The sequence below is a fragment of the Sinocyclocheilus rhinocerous genome, unplaced genomic scaffold (assembly GCF_001515625.1).
Source record: "Sinocyclocheilus rhinocerous isolate Xijiao unplaced genomic scaffold, SAMN03320098_v1.1 scaffold314, whole genome shotgun sequence".
NCBI lineage: Eukaryota > Metazoa > Chordata > Actinopteri > Cypriniformes > Cyprinidae > Sinocyclocheilus > Sinocyclocheilus rhinocerous.
This window is the reverse complement of record NW_015630021.1, coordinates 1,684,353-1,704,592: the sequence shown is the minus strand read 5'-3', so window position 1 is coordinate 1,704,592 and position 20,240 is coordinate 1,684,353. Positions and strand designations below refer to the sequence as shown.

The following is a 20,240-nucleotide window of genomic DNA, read 5'->3' as shown; positions in this document are numbered from 1 at the left end:
TGCTTTAACAGACAGAGACTCAGGAGACTGGACCTTTTGATGAGACACTGAGAGAGAGACCAAATGTAAGTGTTACATTTATCTGTTTTCAAAATATATATTATATATGTATAGTGAATAAATTGTTTTAAATCTAAATACAGAAATATGTGTGATGGCTGGTAAAATGTGTTTTTACGGGCTGCTGCACTTCAGATATACTTGATTAACTTTGAATCTCTTAAAGGGAAGTGAAAGACACTCCGAATGACTGACAGAGCTGTTTTTCAGAAGAACGAAACATCACAGTTTCCATCTCTGTCTCTCTTTAGCTGCGGCTCGTCCCGCTCTCACAGTGCTGCCGCCCTCCAGAGACGAGCTGCAGCAGGGTAAGGCTACAGTGCTGTGTGTGGCCAGTAAGGGATTCCCCTCTGACTGGAAGCTGAGCTGGAAGATGGACGGCAGCAGCAGGAGCTCTGGTGTCGATCTGAGTCCCAGTCAGCTGCAGAAGGATGGACAGCTGGAGCAGCAGCCTGAGCCTCACTGAGAGTGTATTTGAATTTAATAAATTTTTTATTTTAATATATTTTAAATTTTCAAATATAGCAGGGAAAACCTGTTGTGGTTTTTAACAAATACAGAATAAAACAAAATATGGATTCTGGCTTATTTCACACTTGAACCGGGCTATTTATATTGTTAGTTAAAGCGTCAGCGTGTATTTGAGAAGTTGCTTTGGCCATGGTTAGTTTGCTTTCATCAAGGTTGGATGGATTTTATTGGATTGTAGTTCATGTGGAAACCTGATTGAGACATTCTGGTGTTTATTATTAATAAAATATGTGGAGTGTGTTATAATAATGAACATCAACAGTTCAGCAGCCTTAAAAAGTCTCTGTGTATGTGTGTGTAAAGTCATTGAGGTGAATAATGATCTTCAACATCAACATCTGCAGAAGCTCAAAGCTGCAGCGCTGCAGTCTCACATAAGGAGGTTTTTGTACGATGCTTTTACACTGTGTGAACACCCAGACTGGGTTCTTTGGGTCTTTTGCCGTATTGTGTTGACTCTGACAGTAATAAACTCCTGAATCTTCAGGCTGGACTCCACTGATGGTCAGCGTAAAATCCATGTGGTTTCCACTTTCACTGCCATTGAATCTAGAAGAAACACCTGAAGCTCTCTCTGATGTGTAATAGACCAGGAGTTTAGGAGCTTCTCCAGGAATCTGATGGTACCAGGACATACAATACTGCGAAGTATCTTTTTTATAACAGTCCACTGCTGGTGTGTGTTTACAGTGAATAGTGACAGTCTGATCAGGATTCACTGTTTGATCTTCAGATTGAGTCAGAATCTGCCCCACAGAACCTGAAGAGAGAGACAGAAAACAGAATAATATAAAACTGAAGAGCACATTTGAAAGTCTCACACTTAGTTATAAGGCATCTGTCAGGCTGAGCACACAATATTTCTTACTGTTGCACTACAAGGACTAAGCATTTTTCATGTTTAGCTGATCATACATAATGACAATAAAGAACTTGACTTAAAGATCCAAACATATTAGTTAAAGTTCAATGTTAATGTATGTTTTACTGCACATGCTCAGGTAAAATCGTAAAAAAAAAAAGAATATATATAAGTTAATTAATGCACAGTATTTGCAGGAAATTAAGTCTAAACTACATCTTGATTTCAGCATCTGTGGATCTGTGGATCGCTAAATTTGTAGTTTTCTGTAAATCAGCTGATGATATGAATTTCTATATACTTACTCCAGGTGCAGGTTGCGAGCATCCAAATAATGATGGCTATTAAAGACATGGTTGCTTTAGGATCTGTTATCATGAAGGAGAGCTGTCAGTCATAAAATCATAAAGTCACCGATATAAAAACCTCCAGATCACTGAAGCATGCAGTTCAATGCAAAGTGAATTTACAATGTAAATGTTTTTTCTGAGAACAACAACCGCTCTAACTGTCAAGGAACATATTTCACTTGATAATCTGGCTAAGCCAGATATTTTTGATTTAATGATTCCTTCATAAAGACAGGCACTTTTTGTCTCCTACTTGGGATTTAACATGCAGAAAGATCCAGCGTTCTTATCAACCTATAATTTCCTAATGACGGTTCGACGGAGCCATCGAGACGGGTTGGGTAGCTCTAGCCAGGCTCCCAGACACCGCGCAAGTGACATCACCGGAACTACAGGCGTACCCACAGTGGGGCAGCATGGAAGAACGCAGAGACCCGGCCCGGGCGTCTCGTAGCCGGTCCGAGGCGGCGTCTGGGTGTGTGTAACACTGACCTGCATTCGAGCAGAGGGTGCGTGGGTAGTCCGTTGGTTCGTCCTCCCGATCCGCCCACTGCTGCTCACTGGCGAGAGAGGAGGGTGAGTGTGATACACACTGGATCGTCCACAACCCCCCATCCCCTCTGGGGACCCAGAAATAGAGGAATTGCTCCTTGTCGAGAATTTGGGTACCACCGACCGAGAGGTCAGTGACAGAAAAAGATGAAAAGATTCTCCGCCCGGCCCTCCTCCGGGGGAGGGAGTGGTGTGCTTACCATCTCCTGAAGAGCACGTCCCTCCACCCCTGGGTCGCCCGTCTCCGGGCCTCTTGCTCTCTCGCTTGCCACCAGGTTTGGCAGGGGGCCTGGACGGGCGGGGCGGCTGCCCTGCGACCAGCTCCACGGCGCATTATACAGCTACTGTTGTGTTGCTGGGTTTTTTAAAGCAGGTTTGATTTTGTTTCTTCCTTATCACTCTGTATTTACAGGATTTCACTGTCCACTCTGTTCAAATGTGGATGAATTGCTACACATAGATGTGTGCACACACTGTCAGAGCTGTGTTAGATCACTACCGTCCTGCTTTTGTTGGGGGTGGGTAGGGATGTTAAATATTTATTTATATATATTTATTTATGTTTTGTTTTTTCCCCCCATAGGTTTTTAACATTCTAAAAGCTCTTTATTCCAAAGATACTACAAGCTAGTCAGTGTATTCAGTAGGTGTAATGTATTCTAAGTTACTTCAGGAGTATTGCAAGTAATGTATTGTAAGTTGCTTCAGAGGTATTGCAAGTATTACGTACAACAATAAAAAATATGTGCATTGACATAAAAAAGGAAATTTACTTTTGGTACTTAAGTACTTTTAAAAGCAAGTACTTCTGTACTTTTACTTAAGTAAAAATCTGTCTTTACAACTTTTACTTGTAATGGAGTAATATTTGACCAGCGGTATCTGTACTTTCACTCAAGTAATGGAGTTGAGTACTTTGTCCGCCTCTAAAACACTCTCAAAAACACATTCAGATGCATCTTGGAATTTACCTCAAAATCAATAAAAATACCTTTTGCAGCATTTTATTCATTAAAAATGTATTTCTATTTTTGATGTGACTGAATTAAGCTAAAATGCATTATTAGTTTTAGTGTCAGTCTTAAGGGCAATGTCAGTGTTATTGTGAGTGTTGATGTCAGTGTCAGTTTTAGTGCAGGAGGTTTTTGAACAGCCACTGATTGGGTTTGTATCACTGTGGAGGAACTCTACTCTCAGTTAGAAGTAAGTAAATCTCTGTCTATTTCACAAAATATTTATATAAAAAAGAAAACCACAGAACAAGAGATACAAGAACAAACTAGGATTAAAAAAAAAAATCAGAAGATTTTACTTTGTGTAACATGACCACAATCAATAATTGATTTATCTAATTGGTAAATTATAATTGTTAATATATTCTTGGTTTTTTTTATGTGTTTCGCATGAGAAATATATCTTACTCCAGTTTCAGACGTCAGTTACATTACTCTATAATTGGAAACTAAACAAATATAAAAATCTAAATATATTGTTATATATCATATTATAAATCTAAATGTCTTTATGAAAATATTTTTTTCTTTTATACTTTGATATTTTAATATTGAAACAAAATACAAAATCGTACTTTTCTGTGAAATATTTATTGAATAAAATACAAAATAATTTTCTTTTTAAAGTCGGAGTATATTATTACAAATCAGAATCTGAAAGCTAGATATTTAAAACCAGTATGTACATTTTAGTCTGATATAGTTATACATCTTGACTTTTTTTTAATTTACACTAACCTAATGCATTAGCCAACTAACAATGAGCAATACATTTGATATGGCAATCATTAATCTTTATTAATGTTAATTAATAAAAAATAACTGTTCATTGTTAGTTCATGTTAGCTCAGGTCCATTAAACAATATGAACAGATAAAACTTTTTTTTTGTATTAAATGTTGAAATTAACATTAACTAAGATTAATAAATGCTTTTGTAGTATTAGCTCATCTTAACTATAGGTTTCTAAGGTTAAAGTTAACAAATGAAACCTTATTGTAAAGTGTTACCATATATTATAATAAATACGGATTGTCTAAAATCTAAATATTATGAGTTAGTAAATGTGTTTTTATGGACTGTTACACTCAGATTTGCATGATTAACTTTGAATCTCTTAAAGGGAAGTGAAAGACTCTCAGAAAGACTGACAGAGCTGTTTTTCAGAAGAATGAAACATCACAGTTTCTATCTCTGTCTCTCTTTAGCTGCGGCTCGTCCCGCTCTCACAGTGCTGCCACCCTCCAGAGACGAGCTGCAGCCTTTAGCTGCGGCTCGTCCCGCTCTCACAGTGCTGCCTCCCTCCAGAGACGAGCTGCAGCAGGGTAAGGCTACAGTGCTGTGTGTGGCCAGTAAGGGATTCCCCTCTGACTGGAAGCTGAGCTGGAAGGTGGACGGCAGCAGCAGGAGCTCTGGTGTCGATCTGAGTCCCAGTCAGCTGCAGAAGGATGGACTGTACAGCTGGAGCAGCAGCCTGAGCCTCACTGAGAGTGAGTGGAGCAGAGCAACAACTGTCAACTGTGACGCCACTCACCCATCCCACAGTGCAGTGACCAAGAGCCTCAACACACAGCAGTGCGATGAATGAAATATACACACACACACACACTGTCCTAAATCAGCCACTGCTCAACAATTAATCTGTCATGCTGTTAGTATATTGTTCATATATTATTTGTTACAACTGCAATTCTATGAATGTTTTGTTGAGCATTTTATTCTTGCCAATTAAAAGCATTTTGTCTTAAATATGGTGTTAAATTCTCACTGCTATATTAAACATTTTAAAACAAAAAACACACATGAAATACCACTTTTATTTGATTGTATTTATTTATTCATGATGAGCTGCATCGAGCATTTGGCTACATTTATTTAACATATATACATATATATTATGTCAAAAACTAAAATAAGTTATTTGAGAAATCACAGTGACTATAAGATGGCGTTATTGATTACTTCTAGCTTATTTAACTTAGATTACATTCAAATTAGGGCTAGTAGTCTGAAGTCTTCAAATGGGTGTCAGGATTTATGCATTTGAACAGGAAGAATGAAAAAAAATTTTCATTATAGAGTCATAGACAGAAAGTGTAGATTGATTACGTTCATACTGAGAAATGAATTTCTCATTTAATAGAAATTAGTTCATAGTTACTGCATGGGTGCATGTACAGGTGCATCTCAATAAATTAGAATGTCGTGGAAAAGTTCATTTATTTCAGTAATTCAACTCAAATTGTGAAACTCGTGTATTAAATAAATTCAATGCACACAGACTGAAGTAGTTTAAGTCTTTGGTTCTTTAAATTGTGATGATTTTGGCTCACATTTAACAAAAACCAATAAAATAAAACCAATAAAAAAAACATTTTTAGTGAATAGTTGGCCTTCTGGAAAGTATGTTCATATACTGTACATGTACTCAATACTTGGTAGGGGCTCCTTTTGCTTTAAGTACCCTTACCAAGTATTGAGTACATGTACAGTAAATTAACATACTTTCCAGAAGGCCAACAATTCATTAAAAATGTTTTTTTTTATTGGTCTTATGGAGTATTCTAATTTGTTGAGATAGTGAGTTGGTGGGTTTTTGTTAAATGTGAGCCAAAATCATCACAATTAAAAGAACCAAAGACTTAAACTACTTCAGTCTGTGTGCATTGAATTTATTTAATACACAAGTTTCACAATTTGAGTTGAATTACTGAAATAAATTAACTTTTCCACGACATTCTAATTTATTGAGATGCACCTGTACTGTGTCGTCAGACTGAGAGGGAGGTTTTTGTACGATGCTGTTTCACTGTGTGAACACTGTTTTAGAATAAAACCCCATATAGTAATAATCTCCTTCATCCTCAAGCTGGACTCCATGTATATTCAGCAAAAATTCATATCGAGAATAATTTCCACTGAACCTGTTTGAAACTCCAGAGCCAAGCTTACTTGTATAGTAGATCAGGAGTTTAGGAGGTGTATCAGTGACTCCGGCAGGACTGAACACACTCCGATCATTTTGTGTGTGAAGCAGTAAACATGCAAAACACTCTCCACTCTACAGACTCCTGTCAAGAATCACACTGTAAATGTGAACCTGAAAAAATTTTTAAAAATCTTTTCATGTTGTAGATTTTGTTTTGAGAAAAATAGGGTCACAAAATAAATGACAACATTCCATGATATTTCATTATAATAACTAAATGATGGAGAAGCAATCAAATATGCATCTATAAGAAGACAATTTATGTAAATGTAACTAAATCTATATCATTATTAATATTGTATCGTTTGTATTTTCATTTAATTACATGCAACACAAGTCATTTCTACATAAGAATACATTTGGGAAATGATCTAAATAAAAAACAAGTTTAATTATGCTTCTGTATCGTACATAAAGATTTATTATTAACTAGAAAATTAACTAGAATGTGACATTTATTTTCATTTCATTGGCTTTGGCCATGAACTTTTCTTTATCAACAGTGAGTCAGTGAGATGAATAATGATCTTCAACATCAACATCTGCAGAAGCTCAAAGCTGCAGCGCTGCAGTCTCACCCGAGGAGGTTTTTGTACGATGCTTTTACACTGTGTGAACACCCAGTCTGGGTTCTTTGAGTCTCCAGTCTTATTGTGTTGACTCTGACAGTAATAATCTCCTGAATCTTCAGGCTGGACTCCACTGATGGTCAGAGTAAAATCCATGTGGTTTCCACTTTCACTGCCATTGAATCTAGAAGAAACACCTGAAGCTCTCTCTGATGTGTAATAGGTCAGGAGTTTAGGAGCTTCTCCAGGAATCTGATGGTGCCAGGACATGCAATATTGAGAGCTATTTTTTGGATTCCCACATTTTAATGCTGGTGTGTGTTTACAGTGAATAGTAACAGTTTGATCAGGATTCACTGTTTGATCTTCAGATTGAGTCAGAATGTGCCCCACAGAACCTGAAGAGAGAGACAGAAAACAGAATAATATAAAACTGATGAGCACATTTAAAAGTCTCACACTTAGTTATAAGGCATCTGTCAGGCTGAGCACACAATATTTATTACTGTTACACTACAAGCACTAAGCATTTTTCACATTTAGCTGATCATACATAATGACAGTAAAGGACTTGACTTTAAGATATAAAGTCAAAACATATTAGTTAAAGGTCAAATTTAACATAATTTTTACTGCACGTACTCAGGTCAAAAACATAAATATAAGAAACATATAGGTTAAGTAATGCATATACAGTATTTGCAGGAAATTAAGTCTAAACTACATCCTGATCTCACCACCTGCAGTGGATCTGTGGATTGCTTATTTTATATTCTCTAAATCAGCTGATGATATGAATTTCTATATATATAGGTTTGGAACAATGAGGGTGAGTAGGGGAGCGCGGGGCACGCGGGGTAAATTGTAACACACGTGGTTTAAATATTTCCACACATGCTAGCATAACCAAATTTACAGCATTTACTAGTTACCATATCAACATTATATAGAGAAAAAAAGTGCACCAAAATTCAAAAGTTTTTTGAAGATATCGCTGAACATTTATTTTACCATAGTAAAATTATATTTCTGGCTTAAGTAAAATTTTCATCTCAGTTTTTATTACTCATTTAAAAAGAGACAAAGCCGCTATTATTTTAATCTCCAATCTGTTATTTATCAGTTTAGATAATTTTTTAATGCTTCGCTAACTATCAGAAGACAGTAACCAGTTTTAAACTCCAGTTGCGCAGATGGGGGTAATTCACACTATTTACTTTAATAAATTTTAATGATAAACGACGAGAAACAGGTGAATAAAGACTGACAGTCAATGTTTAATGTTAAGAAATTATTATTTCAAGACACGTAAAGCATTTGGCTCGTTTATGTGGGCCGTCCCAAGCATGGTTGCAATGTGTTCATTGTCAAACTCCAAAATCAGATTATTTTTAATTCTTAAAAAACGCCATTATTTTATTTGAAATAAATAATTATTTTATTTTATTGACAAAATATTTTAGTTTGTCTTGTATACTTTTTTCATTCGATCAGATAACATTGAAAGCTGTCATATGGTCATGTTACAACGTGCCCCTCAGATGTTACAATGTACTCCACCTACGGGGCGTTGTCACATTTCACTTCCAATTTTTGAGAGTAAATAAAGAAAAACGTATACACTGTAATCATGAAACAAAGCGACATATTTGTGCTAGACAAGTGTGAAATTACTGTGGATAAGTCAGGGTAATATTTCTGTCCACTGACAACAAAGTTTTCCTTCTGAATTAGCCTAACTGCACAAGTTTTATACTTAATAAAATCTTTAAAAACAAATGACATTAGTTATACTTCCATTTCCTTCAATAAAAAGGAAATTTAGTAAAACGGTGTAAAAGGTGTGTGGACGTGGATTAGTAATCTGGCCCCTTGGTATAAAGCAGAAAAAATGTTGGCCCTCGTCATTATCAAAGTTGCCCATCCCTGGTCTAGGGTTATGGTTCTCGCTTAGGGTGCGAAAGGTCCTAGGTTCAAATCCGGGATGAGCCCAAAACCTTTAAAGTTTCTACAATCCTGGAATTGGCACAATTTTACAGTAACTATTTATAGCTAACGGGTTACTGAGTTGTACATATGTACAAAAAGTTGCAAATAGTTCATGTAGTTGTTATTTGTTTTCCTTAATTCAATTTCTAAATAAATATCTATATTTTATTTTGCTTTGATGGCGTGATCACTCAAGTAATCAAATGTTTGAAAAATAATTTTTGCCTTGAATACAGTAGTATCCACACTCCAAATTTTGATAAAATCTTAGTTGGCAGTGGGAATCGGAAATCTTAGACAAGTAATGTTATTTCTTGGCCACTGGTCAGGTTTAAAGGCTTTACGAGTTACTGCAACAGTCAAGAGGAAACCTCAATGTTTCACAGGCTATCTTAACTTTGATCTGATCTTTTCCCCTGTATTTGGCAATGAAAAAGGCGGGCTCGTCCGGGATTTGAATCCCGGACCTCTCACACCCAAAGCGAGAATCATACCCCTAGACCAACGAACCAGCTGAACTCAATTTACGGGATAAATGTAACGCGACCGTGCAAAGTGAACTTTCTGCACCACCAATATCAAGAAGAATCTGAAATATTCCTGTAGTAGTGTATGGTCTACAACAAGACCAACAATCGTCAGTTGTCCTATTTCAGCACAAAACAGCACACGTTTTAAGCATATTTATTAAAGTATTCTGTCTCATAAAGCTTAGTCCATTTTAACTCACTTTTTAGCAGTAGTAGAATTGGTATTTACCTTGAGCAAAGTTTTATCAAGAATTTAGTTTTTTTCCAAATCACACCTGGTATACCTGTACCACGTTGGTGTGCACGTTAACAACTATCGATTATGCTATGAACATAATATTTTAATTCAGCAACATTGCTTAGCCTATGTCTTAAGTCCTTTGTAAAAGACTAAGGTAGACCAGCTACCAGAAGATATTTTCTCCAAGTATATATTCATAGTCATATTTTAATGTCATTCAGTTTTCAGAAGACATAGACATCAAGTTTTTAATTTTTTTGCAGGCTTTTAAACACAGCTATAGTGTGGCAAACTAATTGCTACTTTGCTGAAATTAATCTAGGTAATTTGTATTTATGGGCACCTCTGTGACAGGTTTATGCCACCAGATGGCGCCATTAAAATAAGCATCCCAAACTCACTTCATCGATGGTCGTGTGCAACGTGGCCCACAGTCCTACCTATAATTTTGAAAGGGGTCATATGATGCGATTTAAATTTTTCCTTTCTCTTTGGAGTGTCACAAGCTCTTGGTGCATAAAGAAGATCTGTAAAGTTGCAAAGACTAAAGTCTCAAATCCAGGCGTTACATTTCCGACGCGTGCTTGTTGTGTTCGGCCAATCACAATGCACTGGTTCAGCTGGCCAATCAGAGCAGACTGTGCTTGTCAAAGGAGGGGGCTTTGTTGAAAACGGCGTGTTTGAGAGAGGTGGGGCATAGAGGACCTACAATAATGTACAGTATTTGAAAAATAATGTGTTTTTTGAACATTAAAGCATGTCAACATATTCTGTTACACCAAATACACAAAATAATGATCTTTAAAATAGCATCATATGACCCCTTTAAGGCTTGTTGGTCTAGGGTATGATTCTCGCTTAGGGTGCGAGAGGGTCCTGGGTTCAAATCCCGGACGAGTCCACGTTTGCATCATTTTATTTAATTTAATTTATATTAACCACATAAAGAGAAATATACAATAATTCATGTATCTATCTATCTTAAACTGTTAAGCTTCAATCTTTTAAAAGTATTTTTAAAGCACTTATGAATGAGAAAACCATTGGATGTAATAGTAGACTGGGCAATCACATAATCTAATAGGCCTAATCTAAACATTCTGAACATCAAACCAATAGAGAAATAAAGACAACAGAAGACATTTTTTACATTTAATACTGTGATATATACTCTTTATAAAAAGACATTTGTGACATAAAAATGAAAACACAATATAAGCTACAAATATTTCACACTGGTACAAATCGAGAGGGAATATGCATAATTTGCAATTTATGCACAACATCTTCATTCTGTTTTGGAGCGCACCACATTTATATAGTCATAGATGGTGTTTTAATACAGTGTTAGATCTACTACCTCTCCTTAGGCTTCGCATACTTAGAAGAGCGTGACTGTTGCCATGTTTCTAATAGACAAAGCTGCATTTGAGCCAAACATACATGTGCAATAATCTCAAATCACATGTGTTCAAAGAAATCCACCAACACGGCATATTAAAGATCGGGGAAGTTGATTTTACATGCATGTTTGGCTTTTCATAATTGTGAGCCACACAGCACAAGTCTGATAAAAAAGAAGCATTATCCAAACACTTCGAGCTCGAGTAGGACGGAACGAATCAGCGTTCACACTAACGTATTCCAATTAGAACATATTTTGTTTTCAGGCGTACTTGTCTAACTCATGCAGGCTGGAACTGTGACCAAATTACTAAATCTAACATGTGATGAAAAGCCAACCGCAATCCCTTACAATGAATGCGTCAAGCTTGTACTTTTCGTAACAATTTACAAAGTCGATTTACGTATGAAGCGGCAAAGAAGCGTTAACGTAAGATAGGGTCGTAGCGAACATCTGAGATGAAACACGTTCTTAAAGCGTTTCACATACGTTAAGCAGCATGAATCCAATGTGAAAATCTAAAGGTGCTTTCGTGGTATAAAGTGTTTGACAATCGCAGTGTGCATCGTACACACTCGTCCTAGGCGCGTGTGGTTCTAGCTCAGCAGTATAACAGTCAGCTGTCAGAGCTAGCATATAAAACCATAGCTTAGTCTTGCTGGGCCAGTGTTGGAAGGGTAACAAGGCAGTCGTCAGGGACAGACAGGAGACTGCTGAAGTAGCGCCGCAGGTAACCGTACACCAGCCTTTTTGCCGCTAACCTCCTTTTGCAAAACTGGCACGGGAGATAATCTCCTCACTGCATTATGTCACGCAGCCCCGGAGGATTACGGACACGCCCGTGAGACGGGACTTTGCAAAGTCCTCGAGCGTCCCCGCAGGTGCTCAGTCCGGGCCTGGCCTGTCACTTTTAGGGGTTTAACATGGCTCAAGAACAGCACAGTAATTTGAAAAGGCAGTTGTTAAGCTTCGGGCTATACTAATAGCTAAGTAACACGACCTGGAGTCAGTGTAGGAAACGAATAACAACCCTCTTGAATTGTGCTCTGGTAGGGATACACCATACCGAAGAGGCCTGGGTCAAGTTTCAGTGGCCCTTTGAGGCCCGAGTCAAGTTTTTGATGGCTCCAAATATAAACTGCACACAATCAATATGGCATTTCAACGCCAGGAGCGAAATACGTGCATTTTGACAGGAAAAATTGCAAATTCAGTGGGCTTAAACAGGCCATTGTCTTCTTAAAGAGAACAAGTGATCTGGATTAAAATGATATGGATAATTCTTAAAACCTTTGCGCCCTAAACTACTACATTTTGAGTTAAAGGGACAATTTACTCAAAAATAAAAATTCTTACTTTTTTCCCCCTGTGGAACACAAAAGAAAATATTAGAATATTTATAATACCTAAACTAAACATAAAATATTATTATGAATTTGGACTATTTCGAAAAATGTCTTTTTGTAATCAGTAGTGTCCAAATGCTGTTTTGGGCCCCACTGACTTTCACTGTAAGAGCAAAAACATTCATCAAAATATTTTATTTTGTGTCTCACTGAAAAACGGGAGTCATACATGTTTGGAACAACATCAGGATGACCACTTTGACAAATGATGACAATTTTCATTTTTGAGTGAACTGTCCCTTTAAACTATGGTGCGACTCTGTGGCATAATTTAATTTATAACAGAAATTCTTGTCTGACAGCTTGGAAACAAATTGAATACTGAATATGTTGATTGAAATCCACTTACAAAGCAAGTTCATTTAGAAAAATGGAGCTGCATTATAAGCAGGTGACCGTCGACATGCTTTTTGTTTTTTAAAGTACATTTTCTGTTGTAATCAACAGCATGCGATGGAGAATGTTGATGGAGCTTAAGTTATATTTAACCCAGAACATTCCTTTAAGGCAAAGCTTGATTAGAACTCCAAACGTAACTAATTATTATGCTGGTAAAGCATAGCAATCAAGTATAATTTATTGAAGTGCAAGTCTGCTACCCCTTGTGGCTAGTCCCTCCTCGCTGACATAGACATAGCGATGTATGAAAGACCGGGTTACATTATTTGGCTGAGGATTTGTCACCTCAAATTGACACTACTGTCATCTCTGCTGCACTAATCCATCATTACACAGGGAATCCCCAGGAAGAGTTTAGAAGAGGACAAAAAATGAAAGGGTGAGCTGTAGGAGGAAGGCAAATGGGTAATAGTTGTTGCGGTAAGCTCAGGATGAAGCGGATCACCTGTTGTCAGCTTGAGAGTGCAAAATGTTCAGGTAGGAAATAACATAATACATATCAATCGTCATCAAGTAACTTTTTGCAATGCAAGTCCCCGCAGACACACCACACGAAACGACCGTCCCGATCCAATCAGTTCATGGGGGGGGTGTCTAGTGTCATGTCCTGAATGATGAAAAAGTCTTGATTTCAGTTAAAAGTTCATGAATATCACCACAGAGACTGTTTAAAATTTTTTTTTAAAAAAACGCCACCCTTGTCAAAACCAAAGGACAGGGTGTCCGGGAAGTTGATCTTGTCCCATAATTATTCCCAAACGTTTCCATGCTAATCCCAGAGCAGTGAGAAAAACAGAGATCTTTTTCATGCCTGTGGGTTGCGTCAGCTTATTGTGAAAATGACTGGAAATTATTATTGAAAAAAGCATCCAGTTTCTCAGTTACTTTTGTGTGTGTGTGTGTGTTGTTTGTAAAGATCAGGAGGGGGTCATAAGGCCACCATGGTGCAGGGGTGTTTGAGTTTGCAGGGCAGGATGCCCCTGTTGAGCTGGTAGAACTCTACCAGATGGATCAGGTCTGTGAACTTGGTAGAGCCGTCATCAAGGCTAAAAAAGACCTGGCCTTCCTCCTCAAACTGCCAGAGAGAAAGCGGTGAAAATAAAACAGATTTTTAAATCAGTCAATCAATTTTTAAATCGCTGAACTCTCCTATCAAGATAACAAGAGCCTATAGAGAGACAATCTTACAAATAAAAATGTGGCATAATGTTAAGGTGACTGAGGTAAACTGTGAATTACTAAGGCACAATTCCATTCATAGTTATTTAATATATTTTTACATTATTTACTTATATATTTATAACATATAACAGTATATTAAATAAATCTATATAATATTAAATATTAATATTTATATACAAATAACATTTGCTTTCACAAAAATTACAAAATTATTTTTCAAATTAATTTAAAAATAAATGTATCCAAAAAAATATTTTAACATTTAATTTTCTCATGTACCTCTCTCAATCACTGACAGCTGTAAATTACGCCTTTTTTAAGTATAAGGTAACATGACTATATAATATGTCTATATGAAAAATATATATATAGCAGTTTGCCCTGCTCTTTATACTTGTATGAACATTAATACATGCAAAAGGGCAGTTTGTATTGAGTGTTTATTAGGGACTCACAGGTAAAATCTGGAAGTGTTTAATCTTCTGATGATGGCACAGCGTGAGAACAAATGCTTTTGGGTTGCTCTGGCTGTCTCTCAATAGGAATAACCTGTGAGACAAAACACTGATTAATTTCACTACCCCCTTATAAAACAGCAATTAATACTGACTATAAATGTGGAAAATGTCATACCCATCAACTTGGCCCTGCTGCATAATCATCCTGTGGGACTCCTCTCTCATAATTCGGCCATGGAACCATAACTGCGTCCTGTGGATCACTGGGGACATAAACGCAAAGTCCACATTTACTGGCATGAAATATTGTTATATCTATTGAAGTACCACTTAAATCAACTGGTGTTGAAGGTGCTAAACAGTAAGTAAATGCTGCGACACTCACCTGAGCTTAACGGTGAAGGATGTAGAGGACTGGGGCTTCCCAAAACATTCATTCTCTGACCCCGTTTCTGTACAGAGATTTTAAAAATAGTTATAAATGCATAAAAAAGACCTTAAAACCCCTAATTCATTATCCAAGTATACATGTATTGAACTACTCACTCTCCAAGTGTGTCCCTCTTCCATGGCAGCGCTCTGAGCCTCCACAGGGTTGTCAATCACACGACCCGTCCTTCCTGAGAAATCCATGGCCACCAGCGAATTCTCGGACACACTCCGCTATAAAAATAATATTACACTTATTTAGCTCAGCCGTTTATTACAAAACAAGCGTTCATTTACATGTAGAAATAACTAAAGACATAACAGACAACCTGCTATGATCAGCATTAATCCTCTCTAATTAAACCACTAAAGCCTTATTAAATACCTTCTAAATTAATCCCTACAGCAACTCCTGTGTTCATACATTTCCCCTGCATGAAAGTTCCCAATGCAAATCGGCGTAAAGGAATCTATAGCCACACGCTTCATTAGAACGCTGTTCATACTGTTAGGAGCAGATTAGGTGAACTCTCAGCAACACGGGGTGCATGTAATACCAGGTGAACTCACAGAAGCGTGAAAACAGCACATTTAACCCATCAAGTGCACTAGAGAGTCAGCACTGAGGAACATGTTAATGTGTTTCTTACCACAGGTGTGGTGAAGTTTGATATGGCAGTCTTTCTCTGGTGTGGGCTCTTGTAGTTCTGATATAGGAGAATTCCAAACTAGAAAGAAAAGAGTGTGTTTGTCTGAGTTAATAAGAATGGACAAGAGTGTGTGCGGAAGATATCTGAGGGACAGCTTGTTCACCACAAATCTGTAGTAGCTAAATAATAATCATTTTATATACTTGTATAATAAGTTTACTAGCAAACAACAAAAAAATTAAACAAAATAAAACATTTAATCTGGTGCGTGCTGAAATAAGCTTGTCAAGAAATAATCCAACAAAAGGCTCACTTATAGTTGTCTAGTACACTGCCGTTCAAAGGTTTGAGTCAGTAATATGAGCCAGGATGCATTAAATTGTCCAAAACTGACAGTAAAGACATTTATAATATTACAAAACAATCTATTTCAAATAAATGAACTAACTTTTTTGTTCATCAGAGAATGCTGAAAAAACTGTACCATGATTTCCATAAAATATTAAGCAGATACTGAAGACTTGATTATTGGCTGCTGAAAATTCAGCTTTACTATCATAGGAATAAATTGGATTTTAAAATATATTAAAACAGAAACAAGTTATTTAAATTGTAATAATATGTCATTATTTTTTCTGTTTTTACTGTATACCTTGAGCAGTCTGAAAGCAGTCATCCAGCACGTACGGCTCTGCTCGTCCTCGGCACACAGCATCTTCAACTCCTTCTGTTCTGTCCTGCCCTTACTGGGCTGTCAATCAAGCAATATATCTACTGTCAAATCAAGGCGCTCAAGTTAATAACGACTAGCATGCACTGTACCAGGTGAGGCATGGGTAGTTATTTAAAGGGGGAAAATCATTGATTTGGAAATTGTGCCAGCCATGCCTCCTCCATTCTCAATGTCAATGATTTTGTTCATTTACTGACCGTCATCCTGCTCACCTTAATGCAGAATTGGTAGTCTGTGGGCGCGTTGTGCATCTTTCTGCCTGTCGTCACAGTGAAAACATTGCTCTCCTCTAAGTCCGACAGTAACTGCAGGTGCCTTGGCTCCTAAACAACCCAATTAAAAATTCATCACAATACAGCTCCCAAAGACAGACCTACATAATGACTCTTATGAACAGTGAAACAGTTATCCTGAAATTCTTTATTAAAATAAAATACAACATGGTCCAAAAGTCTGAGACCACTAGTAAAAAGTCTATTTAGCATTTCATTTGTAGTGAAAATTCTATTTGCTATTATTCTAAACTAATTTGATGCATTTTTTATTACAATTTGTATTATTTGCAAAACAAATTGAGAAAATTACAAGTTCAATGGAAAAATTTACATTAATATGCTTATTTGTTTATTTATATCTATTTTTAATAATAATATTAATAATTAATAATGATAAAATTACAACTAATGTCCTTATAACATTACAATAACAATTATATAACAATTCATTCAATATTTATTTGAAATTCTAAAGAAAATAAAAAGTTCAATGGAAAAATTAACAAATATGCTTATTTGTTTATCTATTTTTAATAATAATATTAATAATTTATTAATAATGATAAAATTACAACTAATGTCCTTATAACATTACAATAACAATTATATAACAATTCATTCAATATTTATTTGAAATTCTAAAGAAAACTAAAAGTTAAATGGAAAAATTAACATAAATATGCTTATTTGTTTATTTATATCTATTAATAATAATAATAATAATGTATTAATAATGATAAAATTACAACTAATGTCCTTATAACATTACAATAACAATTATATAACAATTCATTAAATATTTATTTGACATGAATATGTTGATGACCTAGAAATCTTTAAGTCAAAATTAAATCACAAAAAATTTATTTCCAGTTACATTATGAATCCCAGTCTTTCAACATGGACTTTTGGACCGCACTGTATTTATTTGCAAGAAAGTTTAGGAATAACAGACACTTTTTCAGAGATGTGAAATTCAAAGACTTGAATTCATATTCTAATATTAAAGAGAAGCTTGCCTTAGACATTCCTTTAGTAGTGTAGTACAGCCCAGAACGGCGCAAGAACATGTAGAGCTTCTTCCAGGACTTGCGGCCCGTCTCTTTCATATAAATGAAGCCCTGGATCTCTGGACAGCTGCTGGAATTCAAGAAATTCTGTGCAGGAGGGGGGAAAAAAGCAGAGGACCATCTGGAAAATGAGCTCTTCAAACCTGGATGCCTTTCATGCTTCAATAACGCGGCCTCTTTGCTATCACAAGACATGAGGATGCATTTCAAAAGCTGTTTGAATCCACTAAAATCCTAATTCAGCTGCAACAGTCATGCAAGTGTGATGTACAGGTTCATAATGTGGGCTAATCCAGATTTTGCCATGTCACAGATCAATTTGCATGTTTTCCTCACCTGTAAGAGCTGTGACTGTGGGATAGAGCCATTCGTTTCCTGACACCATGCTACCATCTGCTCCGGAAAGAAGTTCTGTGAGAGAAAGATAAAGGGTGAGAAGTAAGAAAAGACCGTCTGCACTGAACATATACCAGTAGTTCACAAGAAACTTAATGGAACAACTAGTGTGTGTATGAAGTAGGGTTGAGAAAATGTTTTTTTTTTCTTCATTGATTAGTCTGAATGATTACTAAGGAAGCCATATATAATTAATCTGTTTTAGGATCACCTCACCAAGAGCAGATGCCTTTCTTAGTAGACAATTACATAAGATGATTGTTACTAAACTGAGGGGAAAGAATGGAACAAGCTCTGAATTTGTTACAAAGGTTCAAATTGGCACCTTTTTGTTAAAGTTTTAACTGAATTCTCTTTCTGTAAATGTTTATTACTTTTAATATTTATTACATTCAACATCATGAAGTGTACTAAATATTGCATTATGCCAGGGTTTCCCAAGCTGGGGCTCATGAATGGGTTGTGGGTTGATGCAAAGGAAGACTTTCCAATTACATAAAAGTGGTAGAATTTTAAAAAGGAAAAAATAAGAAATAGAGCATACCAGCAAACCAAATTATGAATAATTTACTGCCATTGTGTGAATAATATGTAATCATGCAATCTATAAAAAAGTAACTAATGTGATTGAGCATTTTAAAATGTAATATTTAATTACAAGTACTTAATTTTCGGAATCTGATTATGTATCCAGATTACATGTGATCAGTACTACCTACCACTGTGTGTGTGTGTGTGTGTGTGTGTGTGTGTGTGTGTGTGTGTATATATATATATATACACACACACCCAAAATTAATTATAATTATTCATTTAGAGGAGTAATAAATAGATTAGCTGATCACACTAATCAACAACTCAATTTTTGAACAACCAGTAAATCGAGGCGTGACTCTTTACCAGTTGAGTTACAGGATCATGGTAAGAAACATGCATGAATTCAAGCAAACACACGAGCTGAAACTCATCTAAAGCTAATTTAGGTGAGTTGCACTAAGCATTTGCCAAAGCCACGGATTACCAAGAGCAGGTTAAGTGCTCTGTCAAAACAGACTCGGACTAACTGGCCCAAAGATGCCTCAAGTGCTGGCACACACTGTACATACCGTACTAAAGCAGAGGCTCAAATAAGATTAAGCTTTTGCATCAACATTTTTTCCAAGCATACAAAAAGTCCATGGCTTACAAAGCAGGATAAAATGTTTCACAGTGTTCACACCGTAATACGCTTATACGACACATTCAAATGTACTTGTCAAAATGCCATCAGTTAAAAGGTGTTGAGTACTGGCTTATAAGAAAAAAGCAGGTTACTTGCTTAGTGAGGTGGAACACGTGCAAGCTGTGCTTAAATGGCTGGAAATGGATTAACAAGGAGGTTTTTCTCGCATATGGAAAACAGAAATGTGGGAACATGACGTTTTTTGGAGATATTTACATATTTAAGGGATTTATAGCTCACAGGTCATGAATCAAGTGTTCTTGGCAAGATTTTCGAGGATAATCGGACTTTAATTTCAAAGGATTTAAGCTTGAAGTGGTGGTCTTGAGAGGCAAGGAAACACATGGGTGGGCTGAAGTAAAACGGTTGTTCTCTGTGACAACTCACCAGTGGGTTTCTGAAGAACTCGTACTTGGCGTAGTTCTTCCTGAAGAGAAACTTGCTCTCCGGAGACATGCAGGCCTGCACAGGAACAACCAGTTCATGATCTTCCAGGCACCTCTCTGTATTCAAACAGATCGCATCAAAACGGTGTTAGTTACTGGCAAGGTGGCTGTTACTGCTCTAACGGATTTTCACAAGATCATTTTAAGATCGCAGAACACTTTGTATCAGAGCATATGGGATGTGTTGTGACCTCTGAAGCTGGGGTATATTAAAAAGTTTGTCAAGGGGACATTTTTATTACATTTTTTTTGCTAACCACTAAGCCACAGTAGTTAAAGCATGTAAAAAAAAAAAAGCACATTTAAACAATGTTTTTAATACATGTATAATTTCTTCCAAAAAATGACATGTATACACACTGCATACATACATATATACACATATAAAAACATTAAAACGAGAATATTTAAGTATAAAATATTAAGCAAATTATATAATCAATCTATAAAAATACTTAAATTATTTGCTGTGTGTGTATATAT

General features: G+C 36.3%; 1 protein-coding gene, 1 non-coding gene and 2 gene segments (V, D, J or C); 2 read left to right on the top strand and 2 right to left on the bottom strand.

Moving 5' to 3' along the window:
• Positions 1-613: 613 nt before the first annotated feature.
• On the bottom strand, positions 614-10,139 carry LOC107739543 (Ig kappa chain V-III region NG9-like). The segment is given in 3 exon segments: positions 614-1,351; positions 1,759-1,821; positions 10,088-10,139. Coding segments are annotated over 2 exon segments (537 nt in total).
• On the top strand, positions 2,220-5,023 carry LOC107739599 (Ig kappa-b4 chain C region-like). The segment is given in 2 exon segments: positions 2,220-2,280; positions 4,577-5,023. Coding segments are annotated over 2 exon segments (441 nt in total).
• A 376-nt stretch (positions 10,140-10,515) lies between the features above and the next one.
• On the top strand, positions 10,516-10,587 carry trnap-agg (transfer RNA proline (anticodon AGG)). Its single transcript has one exon. It is a non-coding gene; the product is annotated as a tRNA-Pro (tRNA).
• A 2,336-nt stretch (positions 10,588-12,923) lies between these two features.
• Positions 12,924-20,240, bottom strand: part of grb10a (growth factor receptor-bound protein 10a) — a 55,447-nt gene continuing 48,130 nt past the window's right edge. For both annotated transcript variants that reach the window (XM_016551691.1, XM_016551692.1), the window contains exons 7-17: positions 19,699-19,814; positions 18,030-18,104; positions 17,643-17,780; positions 16,561-16,671; positions 16,268-16,366; positions 15,616-15,693; positions 15,083-15,199; positions 14,922-14,988; positions 14,712-14,799; positions 14,534-14,627; positions 12,924-13,971 (exon numbers count right to left, since the gene is read on the bottom strand). In XM_016551691.1, coding sequence (XP_016407177.1) covers positions 13,825-13,971; positions 14,534-14,627; positions 14,712-14,799; positions 14,922-14,988; positions 15,083-15,199; positions 15,616-15,693; positions 16,268-16,366; positions 16,561-16,671; positions 17,643-17,780; positions 18,030-18,104; positions 19,699-19,814 — 1,130 coding nt within the window. In that variant the 3' untranslated portion in view covers positions 12,924-13,824. The remainder of the gene's footprint in view (positions 13,972-14,533; positions 14,628-14,711; positions 14,800-14,921; positions 14,989-15,082; positions 15,200-15,615; positions 15,694-16,267; positions 16,367-16,560; positions 16,672-17,642; positions 17,781-18,029; positions 18,105-19,698; positions 19,815-20,240) is intronic.